The sequence below is a fragment of the Nymphaea colorata genome, chromosome 1 (assembly GCF_008831285.2).
Source record: "Nymphaea colorata isolate Beijing-Zhang1983 chromosome 1, ASM883128v2, whole genome shotgun sequence".
Classification (NCBI taxonomy): Eukaryota; Viridiplantae; Streptophyta; class Magnoliopsida; order Nymphaeales; family Nymphaeaceae; genus Nymphaea; species Nymphaea colorata.
Window position 1 is genome coordinate 10,905,553 of NC_045138.2, and position 14,746 is coordinate 10,920,298.

Sequence of the window (14,746 nt, forward strand, 5' to 3'; positions counted from 1 at the left end):
AGATTTAGATCGGATTCATATGTCAAACTAAGAAAAAGGATTTGGATCAGAATTAGATTTTGAATTTAAAAACCAGATTTGGATTTGATCCATATGTCGAATTAAGAATCGGATTCGGATATGGTATAAGATTCTGTCCATTTGCATTTGAAACCAAATTTGAATATCTGAAAATCTGGATATGGTAAAAGGCATATCTAATTTGAATCTGATCCACTGACATTCCTATTCATTTGTCTCCCCAATGCATGTGATACTTTTGCCCACACTTGTATTCATTATTGTTATTTTTTTTAGATTTTTTTCCCCTTCTTCCTTCCCTTAGAGGTTGTTTGATTGCTGTCTATTGAGACAAGACTCAGGGTTTCTAAGAGTTTGGCCAGCCTGAATTAGCATGGGCCACTTCTGGCATCTGCCAATGGCCACCAAAGATTGGCCGCACAGACATGCCCGAATATAAACCCTATATATGTAGATATATGTGTGTGTCCTTTTTTATTTACTTAATTGTTTATTTAGTTCTGCAATGGCCAAGGGTTTACCCATTGCACCTTGAACGCATGGTTACAACAGGTTATTTCTTGAGCTCAGACACTATTACCATTATTACATTTCATTATCATTATATATTTCTTTTGTTAGTGAAACTTCAGGGCCCACTAAAGATACTTTTAATGAAAACAAATAGGCAGAAGGGAATGAGGCACATTCAAACTAAGGAAATATAAAGACAACCATGAGATTAAAGGAGAGGACCAAATACTATAGCAGCAAGGTTCCCACCCCCTTTCTTTTTGGTTTTTTTTTTTTTTTTTCAAATGATACGGTTAAGCAGAGGGTGTCCTGCTGCCCTCTGCCATCAGGCTGAGATGTGGTGGCTGCCCCGATGCCATGTCCAAGCCATGAATGTACATTTCTCTATGTTCTTATGTATGTATATCTCTTAGAACATGCACGACGATAGCATCTTAATGTTCTCGCAAATGGTGGTATGATGGCATGCAAAAAGAATGAAATTCCCAGCAAATAAAAGAAAAACATGGTAAGCAGCAGACATCACACACGCTATATCATACTCATCATACATGAATCAAGCATCTCATATCATATATACATGCTATTAAGATAACAAATACATCTATCACATATGCACATTGTTAAAGTAACGAAGAAGCCAACATGTGTACATGAGATAAAACAAGGCATGCGACATACCGTCGAACTCAATTAAAATTTCAAAAGCACACAAACAATAATGAAGTTGATGTACATGATAAGTAATAGCACCGAAACTCAGAAGCAAACACCGAACAAAATTAACAAAGAATGGAAGAAGAAGTACAGCATAAAATTGTCTCCTCCAAACAACCAAAGCATTGCAACGGTCCACAAGCAATGCACCAGTCCACTAATACTTTAATATTTTTTTAATTATTAAAATTAATTATCCTTTCATTTTCTTCATTTGTTATTATTTTTATTAATTCATTATGGCCTAGAAACGCAAGGGTTTACGTCCACTGCATATTGTTTCCCTCTTTCAGATGCCTATTGACATCTTCTCCTTATTCAAGTCTTATCTTCCAGAATTATAATGGGGTTGGCCAAGTGTGTAAATTTTTATGGTTCCTAGCATTTTTGAAGTTGAAATTGAAAATATTAGTGAATGCACTGAGATTCACCCAAGAGTATAAACCTAGTGTGAGAGTGGGCTGAGTTATTACAATTGTTATCAAAGCCACTTCAACACTCATGTCTAGGGTCCCACATGCATAAATACATGTACCTTAATGTCGGGGTGGAAGAGAAGTTTAGTCACATTAAAGATTGTGAAAGAATCTTCAAAGACTTATAAAGAGGTTGGTTCAACAGTTAATTATCCTTATTCTTAACACCTTGGGTGCTGCAACCAAAGCTGCCAGGGACGGGGTTGAGACATGCCAAACTGGAAGTCTAAATCTAGTGTAAAAGCGAGCCAGGCTGTTATAAGCTATCATTTCATAATCCCCTAAAACTTGTGTAACTTTTTGAAGTTTTTAATAAGTATTTATTTTAGATCCTTTTATAGCTTAAAGTTAGAAGCTCACATGGCAAATTAGTACCTCATATCATTTATGAATGAAAAATTACAAATGCCACCCAACTTTTGGGAACTTTACAATTAACCACCCAACACTTCACATATTCATGCCTAACATGAATGCACTTTTGGTTAACAATAGTGGTCACAAGTATGCCTTTGCAAGAGGGTGCCAAAATTCTAGTGAACATTGAGTTGTCTATGACTTGTCTTTCACACACACTCCCTTTCTCTCTCTTTTTGAAGATTTTTTTCATGCACCACCAAACAAACCATACCTAGCTATATTGTTCCTCCACTATACTGCTATTGAAATTGAATGTCCAGATTAATACAATAGAAATTGACCCTGGCTACAAATGAACAAGACTGACAACAACCACTGCATGTCCACAAATATGCTCAAAATATTATTTTGTTAAGTGGAAAAGCAAATGCGGCTGAAGTTTAAGGAGGGATTTATATAGAACATAAGGGGTCGTTTAACAACAGCAATACATTGTTACTATGCCATAAATCTGTCCCAGAGAATGATTCAGTGTTCGCATCCCCAAAATTTCTTTTGTTTTTTGGAGTGCTTAAAAAAATAAGTTTTTATTTAGAAAATAAAAGAGAAAGGGATTCGCCCGACGGTATGAGGATCGATCGTTCCCGGTGCCTTTACCGGGGATAATCAATCCAAGGGTTATGCTTATTCTTGATGCATTTCGTTTTGGTTTAAACATCTTTTTCATTCTATTTGCGGTGTAGTGTTTGAGAAAATGTCAAAGATTTGATGTTTCAAATTTTTGAGAAACTTTTGAAGAATCTTTTGAGATGGTAAAACATTTTTATTTGAGAAATTTTGAATTGAGAAATCTTTACAAATATTTGAAAAACTTTGGAGATCACTTTTGAAGTCACTTTAGTATTCTCTTAAGACGTTAAGTAGGTTTGATATTTTGCTCGAATTCGGTTACTTCATAGTTAGAGCTCTATCTCATATTGCTTAAGTTCTGTGAAGAGATGCTTGTGATCATAATTGATATTAAGTAAGTGTAAATGCATGAATACATTGATCCTATATGATTATAAGAAAATAATTCATTCCTACCATAACATTCATCTAAGAGCATTCCTACCACCACATACATCTAAGTTTTTTGTTTTATAATTGTCATGAATATTTTTATGAAGAAAGAAAACTTTTTGAAAATGGAATGGGGATGTAGACCATCAAACATGAATCCAATAGTGGGTTAATATTTGAGCTTTGATTTGAGTGAAGTCGGTAAATAAAAGATAAAAACCTTCGATCATGAGAGGAAAATGTTTAAAGAAAATGGAAAAAGGAAAAATTTGATCACCAGAAAAGTATGGGAAAGGAGAGAGAAAAAGATATTGAAAATCACAAAATCAAAGATTTAAAAAAAAAAAAAGAGAAATGCACATATACGTGTACATACTATCACACATATACACATATGAAAGTTAATAAAAAGAGGACATTGATTCGAAGAGCAAGAAATATTTTAGAGGAAAAGAAATAGATATATATATATATATATATATATATATAGGAGAAGACATTTAACTTAAAGAGAAAAATAAAAGATTTTAGAAAAAAAAATAAAACACATATATATGTGTATTCATGTGTATATGAAAATTTATAAAATAAAATGTAAAAACATAGAAAGAGAATGATAAAGAACATAATCATGTGCACATATACGTAAATAACATGTACATACGTATGTGTCTTTATGAAATTAAAAATCAAGAAATGACTTAAAATATAAAATTAATCAACTATGCATGAATAATATCTCAAAACAAAACAGCATTCAACAACAAAAGAACATGTTTCAATCATATAATGAAATATCATCTCATCTTCTCATGCTCCCGGTATAGCTTCTTGACTCTAAAAAAAAAAAAAAGAGATTTGACAGCTATCTCATATGCCCATGGGGAGACGAAGAAGAGAGAAAATAAAAAAAAAAAAATGGAATGAGATTTGGTCACATACCCCTAATGAGAGGAATTCTTACTTCGGAAGATCTTAAAGCGGTCCCCCGTGACTAGATATTATCGAAAAAGCAGCACCGTTCGTCCGGAGATGCCAAGGAGAGACAGCAACAAGGTCGGGCGAAGTGGGGGACGTTGTTGCAGCCAAGACTGTAAGTGCTGCGTTTTGAGCCTGCCCTGCAGACAGGGGCAGCTTCACAGCCCTACAAAATTCTGCTTCCAGCTAGGATTTGCTCGTTCTATAGCTTGTTGGAACCGCAAGAAAACCAAGAAGAGAGAGAGCCCACTCTTGCGAATACACGACAATGGGATCCGAAGATATGGCCCGTTGAGCAGAGCTGTATCCTGCTATAGTAGGGATGACAACCACAGGAACAGGCGACAGGAAAACTTGCTATTCCGGCCGACTCCGGCCACTTCTCCAACGAGCTCCGGTCCGATGGAACCGTAACACACTGGCGGTGCAATCTGTGCAATATGACGGTGATTGGTTGCTGAAGGTGACAGCGCCACCCAGATGATCAGCCGCTGGAGGTGGAACTCTCTGCCTCGTGCGAATAGGGGAAGGGTTCTGTAGGAAGCAGACCAGTGGCAGGAGATCTGATGATTCGAGCAGGTAGAAGCCACGACACCGGTCAATCTTGGGCTCGTCAGAACCACAGGAAAATGAGGAACTGACCTGAGCACTTTGGTGGCATTTGGGCATTGGTGGTAACCATGGCATCGGTTTGAACAGAGCTATCGGGATACTCTGTTTTAGAGCAAGGGCAGCTGAAGATCAAGAGATTCCGACTGACAGAGCTTTGTAACTTTTTAAGATGATCAAACGCTGCTCTTTCTTCATCGATGGGGGTTTAAGTAGAGAAGGGAGATTCACCCACTTGTTGCTGCCCGTTGGAGAGAGAATGAGATAACACCTTGATCGAATGATTGCAGTCCACCGGTTGTTCACGCCCTCCATCGGGAATCTCCTTGCCACTGCACGCTGGTCATTCACGCCGTGCATTGGAAATCCACACTGTTGCCTGCTGATCGCCTACCAAGCCTCCTCACCTGTAGAGTGTTGTATACTCGACGCCGTCCGCTCCCTCGCTCTTTCTGCTTTGGTATTGGAACTTTGCCCGATCGATGTTAATCACCCGACGGTGTTAGATGGAAAGCACCGTCTGACGGAATCTCGTGCAGTCGCCCGGGGAAACTGCTCGCCTGCTGGCAGAATCTCGTGCAGTCGCCTGAAGCAGCAGAGGCGGTGGAAGCTGTTGCATGCGATCTTCCTTGCGCATGGGAGTCGAACGGTCAGACCTGGTTTGGTCGACCGTCCCATGCCGTTGACTCGGTGGTCTCATCCCAATTCACTAAGAAACCAGGTGATACAAAACTATAAGATCGGGTCAGGGTTTATTCTCGACCCATATACACTGGTCCAACCCAAAAGAAGTGTAGGTCGGGGTTCTAGATTTAAATTTGGCATCTAAGGTTGAGTTTCGAATTTGTGTTAGGTAAAAAAGCATGGGTTTGAATTTTTATTTTGGATCGAATAATTGTTAACTTGTTTTGGATCTAGGTTTTAAATCCAAAAATGAACTACAGTTTTTCTTTTTGAAAAATTAGGGGTCATAACATTCAGTTTTATGAAATATTTTTAGGACGGATTCACAAAACCATAACAATGTGAAATAACCCTTAAAAGTATCACGCAATTTTAAAAGTTGTACATTTTCAAATGAAACCTCTTTTATAAATTTTGAAGAGGCATAAAACCCTTCACCACTTTTGAACAACTTTTCAACTTTTACATGTGTCCTTTTACATTAGTTACCGATTTTGAGCCTTAATTTCCGAACTAACTAAAAAGTATAAGTTACTGATTTAATAGCTCCTTCTCTCTTCCTACATGCACTAGTGGTGCTAATTTCCTACTAATTTCATAAAAAACTTGCGAATGCCATAATAAACCCTTCGCCGAAGAACCAGCCATTTGAAATTTTTTTATATGTTTGTCAAATAAAGATACACAAGAGGGAAAAAAAATCTCTTTATTACCACTTAACAATAACCTAGAACCTCATTATCTCCTCCATACTAATAACCAAACACTCTTTTTATTTATTCAAGTAAAATCAATCCCATAAAAAGATGGGATCATCGCTGTTCGTCACTATTATTAAGGTCTTTGTAAAAGATTATAAAAAAATAACAATAATTAAATAAGAAAATTTACAAGGAAATGTAGAAGCTGCTGAAGCAACATCGCTATCAGAAAGGGGAATAAGGAGAAAGGGTTGCAACCTCATCTCCGGCCAAATAATTGAGAAAAATATGAAGAAGCGACAGCAACCTCAGGTCTGAAGAAAAAAGGGGTAGTCGCATTAAAACATGCAAAGCTCGAGCGGTGATTTGTAATTTCCAAGCGATACGGACACGAAACGGATACTGACACCGCTACAACTGTTACCTCGAAATTTCGCGGGCTCGTGCGGTGAATTTTCTGGCGCCAGGGAGCCGAGGAACTAGAAGGCTTCGGCAACTTTGGTTCCTTGCCGTCCTCCTCTTCTTCGTTCGGCTGGAAGTAAATGCACAAATCTATTGAGGGTCCGAAGATGGATGTCGGTTGTGCAGCCATCCCACCTGAACAGGATCCCCAAAATCTGAAGCCTGACGGAGATAGGATGGACGAACATCGCCCTAGAAGGACGCTTCTCAAAACCCACAAGCCTAATTGGAAAGACAAGGTAAAACCCTCTCTTTCTCCCCCTCTGGTAATGCAGGAACATATATTTCGTTTTTCATTTGATTCTTTTGTAGAGCAACCTTGCTAGTTGAAGAACTTGATTGAATGATTTGCAGCTTCGAGAGAATTGTTTGAGGAGGGTTCGGCGTGATCGAGAAAGGTTGCTTTGGAGGTTCCGGCACAATGAGCAACTAAGTCAGGTGATTCCACCGGTTCGAAAATTCCGCGAAAGAGTGATTTGTCGCTTCATGTAGAATAAGGAGGCCATTTGTTTCTCTCAAACAGAGGAATAGCGATGTCCTTGATTTCCAATACAATCTGCTTTACATGTGAATCATGAACTGGTAGGGGAAAATTTATTCGACGAGAAGGTGTTTACATGCTTTCATTCAATCAGGAATCTGTAGGATATGGCACAATTACGGATTGTTCGCCAATGGATGCTTTCATGTTGTCTAACTTTTCTAGACAAGCAGAACTACGGGACTCTTGTTGACGTTCAGTTAAAACTGGTATTCTTATTCATCGTAAACGAGTCCACATGGAAGTTGACTTCTGTCATTTTCCAAGAAGCCATTCATGCTAGTAACTGCTGATAGCAGTCAAACGACCATGTTAGATCCGTGTGGCTGAATAATTAGTGGCCTCATGATGCTAGAGGAATTGCAGGAATAGTTTGATGATGACAAATGGTTAGTGCACATAATTTTGCAATTTCCATTCTTCAAGATGCATTTGATATTGGGATCGAAGGAGCTAGCAATATGTTATCTCATTTCAGTTTCAATTATTCCTTGTGACGATCAAGGGAATTGTGCTTTCTGCATGTTCTGTAGTTCATCCTCTTTCTGTTTGTCTGATGCAGAATCGTGGAATATCATGACCAATTAGAGAATTGCAAACCAGGGACTTGTATATTGATGTATTTAAGCACAAAAATAAGAATCTTTCTGTATGCTAGATCAAGAAAATTTCTTTCTTGTCATATTTTTGAATCATAGGCCTGCCTTGCTGGATATTCCTACCTTAATTTGCTATAAGAAACATTTCCATTCTCAGATATATACATAATCCAGTATCAGTAAGAATGAGTGCCATGGTTTCTCTTGCAGATGTCCTAACAACTTGCATGCCAATATATTTGATAGGACATGGTCACATCAGCTTTTAGAGACATAGTCTGCGATGAATACCAAAAAATCAGACAGTCTACTTTTGGCATCTCTGATAAAATTTCAGAGACCAGTGGTGATGATCCATTGTGGGAATTCAATAGTCTAGATGTGATTTGTGAGTCAAACGAAAGGGAATATATAGAATTGATGACTGAGATGGAAAGGCTTCTTCATGAAGATATTGCTGCTCAGGTTATCAAAAGAGGTAAATAAATCATTCTTGATCACCAATCCATTTTTGCTTTTGGTGTATTCTAATTTTGGCAACTCCAATACCACTTTCTTTTTATCCTTTTCATCTACAGGTACTTGATATCTGCTAATTATTTCAATAATTTTCACATATTTGTTTCTGCTAACAAGTTTGGAAATTTTGAACTTGTATCCAGCAAATGCAAGTAACTGCTGGAGCACATGAAATGTTCATGTCATGATAATCTTCTATATGCTTGTCTGATTAGGGTGCTTCTTTTAGTGACTAGGATGTTATTTGTTTCTGTAATTTTATATTTTATTCAATACTTTACAGATAGACAATTATTAGAAGATTATGAGAGGATAGTAGACGATGAAGACAAATATTTGGCCCAAGCTGTTTTTGAGCATATGCAACTTAATGAAAAACAGGTATCTTAAGGCTGGTCTGGTTAACTCATTATGCTTCTGATTTGACAGAACTTTATACTTTTTTGAGATAGGAAGTAATGCATGTTGAAGTTACAAACATCTCTAGACCTTTCATGCTTTCCTAAAGCAACAAGTTACTGGTCATTGAATATTCCTTCTTCCTAGTTCAATTGATCCATGTTACCACTATGTTTATACTTGTTTACTATATATATGCCTATAATTTCACGTCAAGGGCAAAATTGAAAATGATCTCTCTTGGACAGTATGAACTTGTTTGATTAGCATTCCAAGGATGTTGGGAACAGAATACGTTTGTGGCATCCACAGGAACACACAAAGAGTGGATGGGAGAACATTGTGGGTCTGCTGCATTATGTAGTAAACCATGAAATCCATGGAACAATGCAAAATAGCCTGTCCATTCTGTGTTCCCCCCTATCAATCACTCTACAGCAGGAGCTATGGGTCACTGTCTGCACCAGCCTGTCAAAAATTATATTGAGGTGAAGCTCGACTAGGGTCCGGCCACATGCGGTGCCCATGCCAGACCAGGGTTGGTGACTTTAAGTGCCTCTCAGCCAAAAATTCCTGGCTCCACCACTTATCTATAAAATCAATTTTGTGTATGTTTGTTTGCCTGCATGTTATGAGGAGTGAGATTCAATACAATTGGAGAATTGAACTATGGATGTGTTCATATGCATGTTGAAAGGGCATATGATATGGTATTTTGTCAATCCTCCCTTGCTACGTGATTCACTACTGGATGCAAGTTTTGCAGGATCACCAGATTCTACATAATAAGAGTGCCTTGAATACCCCAGGAGTCCATCTATCCTTGCATCTGGGGTGCCGACTCTTGATGTCACCATGTTTTTTTTGTATTGGTGCGAGCTCTAGGAGGTACCATTATTGGAATTAGGCAACTCGGTATACAACTGCATATGTTCTTGAGTACATTTCTTATGACAGTACTAACAAGAGTTTTCATAGGTAGAACTGTACATGTCTTTGACTCTATGGCTGAAAAACTCTAGTTCTTTTTTAAACAAAAAAGGTTGAAAGCTGAACCGTGAATCATCTGAATGAAGTTCTGGAAAATGGTATGAGAATACTGCATGCACTTTTGGTGGTGTTTTATCTACTGCAGCTATCCTAAAAAACTCAGAAAATTGAAACTTGAACAATTGCACATACTTTGTGCACACTGGTGATAAACTTACAATCTGATTATTTTTACTATGTGGTTGTCACAAATATAGTTCTGGGTCTAGCTTCTTTTTTTTTTTGGAAGCATAGTTCTGTGGGCCGTGGGCTCCAACAATGTAATTGTGGTTTTTAAGTCTTTTAGTGGCCCATAGAATATAATACATTGTTGGTAGGCTTCAGAATCTATCTAGAATTGCACCGTTTTGTCATAAGGATTGGTTTCGAGTTTGTAGTTTAGTTTTTTCTTGTGTAATAATCTGAAAGTTTGTTTTCCTTAAAAAATATCAAGAATTCAATTAAAAGCATAAGAAAAGAAATAGAAAATTTATGTAATTTTATACTTTTTTTAGTAATTTTCTTAAAATCATTAGGAAAAATTCCAAATAATTATTAAAATATTAAAGCAACCCCCAAAAATTTAAAACATATTGAAATTATGTTTTACAAAAATTTGTGAAAAACAGATTCTCTTCATTTTTTTTTTCAAAATACTGAGAAATTTCCATGTTTTTCCTTATTTTCTGTTTTTAATGTGAAATTTTGAGAAAAATTGTGATATTTGTGAATATGGTGGCAACTCGAACTCCAAAAGGTAACATGGCAAGTATGGACTCACTTGGCTTTTAGGAAGGAGGACAGTTGGATGTCCTGAAGGGTCTAGGTGGCTTTGCTTTCTATAATGTGTATCCTTATGCGGTAACTTTGCCATTTCGCTTAAATGTGGCATCTGCATTGATAGTTGCTCCTTCCATCAGTATCTACTAGTACTGTCATAGAAAGTGCATTTTAGCTAGTTTATTAGGAGAAGTTAGTGAGAAACTCTAACCTTTCATGTTTCTGGTGCAGAAGTATGCTTTTATTTTTATCATGCTAAACAATTCTAAAATTGTTACATGGAAATTATAATCTTTTAGATTTTTTGGATTGAAAAATATGCTTTTTGTTTCCATTACTCTAACCAATTCTAACATTATTGTCATTCACCTATACGTTTGTCCTAAATTCATAGTGTAGCCTGGTCCTCTGCTATGTCACGGGTACTCCTCTTAAGGAGGAGTACCGTATGGTACGGGTACGGTATGAGTACGGGTACGGTATGAGTACGGGTACGGGTACGGCCCTGGTGCGGTCAACGCAGTATTGGGTACGGTCAACGTACCCGAGATCATTTTTGTCCATTTTAGGACTCGGTCAGCTTTGACCAAGTCCAAAGTTGTCCAGTTTTTTAGTTGAAAATTAAAAATCCCCCTCTCTTTTCTTGTTTCCTTTTTTACTCTAAACCTTGCTTGTACATAGTTCCTCACAACTTTTCATTTAAAATCTTCCATACAATGTTTTGAAAATCCATTCCTTGTCTATAACTTGACTCTTCGATAATAGTGTGAGCCATAACCATAGCGATGTCAATATATCTTAAAAGCGTGACCTGTTGCTCCTTCTAATCTTGATGATGCGACGGAGAATCAAGAAAGCTGATATATTTGTATGTTAATTACTTCCATACTGTGTTTTGTGAATATGTTATTCATTTTGAAATTTTTTGACATATATATATATGTGTATGGCCGTACCCCGCACCCAAATTTTTTGTAAATGGTCCGTACCCGTACCCCACACCAGTACCCATACCCGCACCCGTACCCGTACCTATGTGACATAGGTCCTCTGAAATGGTGGTACTTGTGGTTCCTTAAGATCCTGTTGTTGGTTTTACTTGACCCATTAACTGCTGTCAGTTGCGTGATGCTGGTTTTCACATCTGCAAGGTTGATCGAGTTTGGTGCCCTGTCTGCACAAGGGGATACATGCAAGAGGATCAACATATAGTGTATTGTCGATCATGTGAGCTTCAACTTGATCTTCAAAGTGATAAGGTACCCAAAAGTTCCACACCTCCCAATGCTTCACATAGTACACTCACGTGTAGAATTCCTTTTAAACCTGGATTTGGTAGGCTGCTTCCGTTGGAATATTGTTTTTCTTGTCATTATGAACACCATAACTATTGCTGCTGTGCCGGCTGTAAGATTGTTTGTACATCTTTGGAAAAAATGGAACTAATTGTTTATGAAGTGTCATTAAGTTAGTTGTAATATAACTAATATATAACTAAGATGGAGCACTGGAAATTGCATATTGATTAAACTTTCAGCCCCATTCAGTCATTCGGTAGCATGTAAACCATAGAGGTTATAGGAACACTAGTGCATTCAGTGGATGAAGTCAGCAGACTCAGCACTACATGCATAGCAGAAAAATTAGTGAAAAGAGGAACAATAGGCTTTGTGAAAAGATAAACAGAAGCATGGAATATAGGGCAGAAACAAGATGGTGAAAGGAAGGGTACATCACCAATTCAACATAGAAGAAATGGACTAGTTCATAAGAACAACACCGATTGAAGATTGTGAAGAAGATTAATTAAGAAATTAAATTACACAACCACAATTTACAGTAAAGATCTAAATTTTAGGGAATAAACAAGAAAAATTAAACAAACCCTAAACTTGATTTCGATTTTTTGCTGGAGAAGTAAACATTGGCTGTCGCTGGATGGAAGCCGTCACCGGAGGAGCTGTTGCCAGAGGAGTTGTCGCCGGAGTTGTAGCTGCACAAGAGGCTGGCTGTCGCAGTCGCCAGAGTACTGTAGCAGTCGCAGGAGGAGCACCGGCTGAACAAGAGGCTGTCGCAGGAGCTGGAGCTGTCGCCGGAGGTCGTCGGGCAATGGATGCACAGCCCAGAGCAGCAGCAGCACTTGAAACAGGGTTTCTGAAACCCCGTCGGGGCTTATGAAATGAAACTTAAAAAAGAAAACTAAAAAAACTGCTGGCGGATATGACGTCCGCTCACTTTGACCTCACCCGACTCAACCTTTGACTGGGTCAGGTGTGTGTCCAAACAATCCCGCCACACCAGTGCCGAATCGGCAGCTAACCCAGGCATGTCCAGGTGACTTAGCTTATGACTGGTCCGAGTCTTTGAGAAAAAGCTCAAATAGATTGAAAGGTTGGATACCATTTAAGCTTTTGAGTTTTGGCTCATCAAGTTTATAAAGGTTGTCACTTGTCAGAAATTTAAAATCACAGTTATGATGGCAGGGCCATCTTGGTTAGCAGATCGATTCTGACCAAATAGGTACTTAGTTTGCCAACATCTTGCTTGGGTGTTCAACCAAAGTCCACAGCAAAGTCAACTGTGATATGACTTGTAATATCTCCTGGTCCCACATCAGCACAGGTTTAGGGTTGACAATAAGCTGCCTTGGATTGAAGATCACACACGAGTGGATTGTTCTTCAGCTATATGTCTCTACCACTGACCCTTGATGGACTAACAGTGTGGTGGCCTATTCCACCATTTGAAATTCACATGCACCTGGTTTGATACTGAAGGAGGTGCATATCGGTCCTGCTGGAGATTGTTTTGAAACCAAGTTGAGTGATACTTTCATCATGATGGTCTAGTGTTCACAAGTAGAAAGCACATGATAGTTTTGAACGTCTTAGAAAAGAAATGCATTTTAACTTTTTAGTATTGCAGGGTTTTGCTATAGGAATGCTCATGTTAACCTACCTGTTTTGTACTTCTCGAGATGGCAATTAATACATTCATTACTCGTGTTGCATGTGTGGATAATGGTTTTTCCTAGAAAAGGAAAACATTTTAATCGTTAACTATTATAAGGTTTTGCTATAGAAATGCTCATGTCAGTGTACCTATTTTGTATTTCTCCAGGTGACAACCAATACATTCTTTACTTTGTGCCACATTTTGTCAAATGGTTTTAATTCAAGAAAGAAGCATGGTTCAACTCCTACTTTCTGGGTCTTTAATTAACCATAATTATACTATCTATGACAGGTCAATTTGGATTTTGTCAGAGATAGGCTGGGGAAAGTCATAGAAGAGCACTTGGATAAAGGATGTAGAGCTAAACCTGAATTTTGCTTGGAGACAAGGTTTGGATTTACTGCTTTATACGTCAAGTGTCAGCATTGCGCTACATTCGATATTGTAGTTTAGTTTGTATTTGTCCAACACCTATAATTGTCCTTTATTTATCTTCTCGCTGTAAATTGCGGCTGAGCTGTTCAATGAAAATGTCAGATGATAATTTGAGAAGGTACAGCTTTATTTTATGATAGGAATCCCAGCCGAAAGAAAGGACGCTCATTAAGATATTTACTTATTAACCATCTTGATGTTATCACATGTTTATGAGCGTCTACACCTGCATGTTCAAATCGTGCATGTTTTCTGGAATTTGAACACTTTGTCACCAGGGTCGCTACAGGTGACAAATTTTCTATAATTTGGACAAAATCTGGATACGTGTCTTCAGATTAGCTATGTTGTATCCTGCAAGTTGCAGGCACTTGGTCACCAGATTCAGTAGAGAATATGGAATTCCGTAATTGTGACAAAATCTCGATATCCCTCACAGAAAACCCAGGTGAAAAGGCGGGCACTTGGTCTTTTACTTTCGACAGAGTTCATCGAGAGAGTTTTGCTACAGTCGCTTGTAAGTGAAAGGATCCCAAGTTTGCTTTTAGCTAATCTAACCTTGTAAACGTCGTCAACAGGTCAGTTTACCGTGAGCTTGCATATGGGTTCTAAATGCTGATGTAAAAATGGGTCTTCGTATCCACTATAAAAAACTGATGGCTAAGTGCACTGAATTTTTTGCGGACGCAAAAAGCGTCTCATAAAAAACCCACTCAAACCGGTGTTATTGCTTGAATCGGACAATTCGAATAAACTTGTGTCTACCAATTCAAAAGTGTCACATATCAGCCTTTGGCTGTTCCATAAATATTTAAGATTTTTAATATATTCGTATACTTAATTTAATTAAAGAACATCTTAATATTTTTTGGCCGGTTCACACCCAATTTATCGGAATTGATCTTT

General features: G+C 37.9%; 1 protein-coding gene and 1 long non-coding RNA gene across 3 annotated transcripts in view; one reads left to right on the top strand and one right to left on the bottom strand.

The window, feature by feature from the left end:
- LOC116252783 (uncharacterized) overlaps positions 1–6,205 on the bottom strand; it is a 32,790-nt gene extending 26,585 nt beyond the window's left edge. Inside the window, exon 1 of the long non-coding RNA XR_004172291.2 lies at positions 4,092–6,205. This is a non-coding gene — a long non-coding RNA (uncharacterized LOC116252783). The remainder of the gene's footprint in view (positions 1–4,091) is intronic.
- Positions 6,206–6,484: 279 nt separating this feature from the next.
- On the top strand, positions 6,485–13,974 carry LOC116248236 (uncharacterized). Of its 2 annotated transcripts, XM_031620907.2 has the most exons (6): positions 6,489–6,822; positions 6,938–7,021; positions 7,970–8,201; positions 8,526–8,623; positions 11,602–11,709; positions 13,697–13,974. In XM_031620907.2, the coding sequence occupies exons 1-6, from the start codon at positions 6,664–6,666 to the stop codon at positions 13,856–13,858; spliced, it is 843 nt and encodes a 280-aa protein (XP_031476767.1). In that variant the 5' UTR covers positions 6,489–6,663; the 3' UTR covers positions 13,859–13,974. The 2 variants fall into 2 exon arrangements, with proteins under 2 accessions (XP_031476776.1, XP_031476767.1); XM_031620916.2 differs by lacking the exon at positions 11,602–11,709 and having other exon boundaries at positions 6,485–6,822.
- Positions 13,975–14,746: the final 772 nt, after the last annotated feature.

Bases quoted from the DNA above. Each gene is read 5' to 3' on its own strand.
- LOC116248236 (XM_031620907.2), top strand. From the start codon at position 6,664: ATGCACAAATCTATTGAGGGTCCGAAGATGGATGTCGGTTGTGCAGCC. The intron at 6,823-6,937 runs GTAAAACCCTCT...AATGATTTGCAG, and splicing joins AGCCTAATTGGAAAGACAAG to CTTCGAGAGAATTGTTTGAG. The intron at 11,710-13,696 runs GTACCCAAAAGT...TATCTATGACAG, and splicing joins TTGATCTTCAAAGTGATAAG to GTCAATTTGGATTTTGTCAG.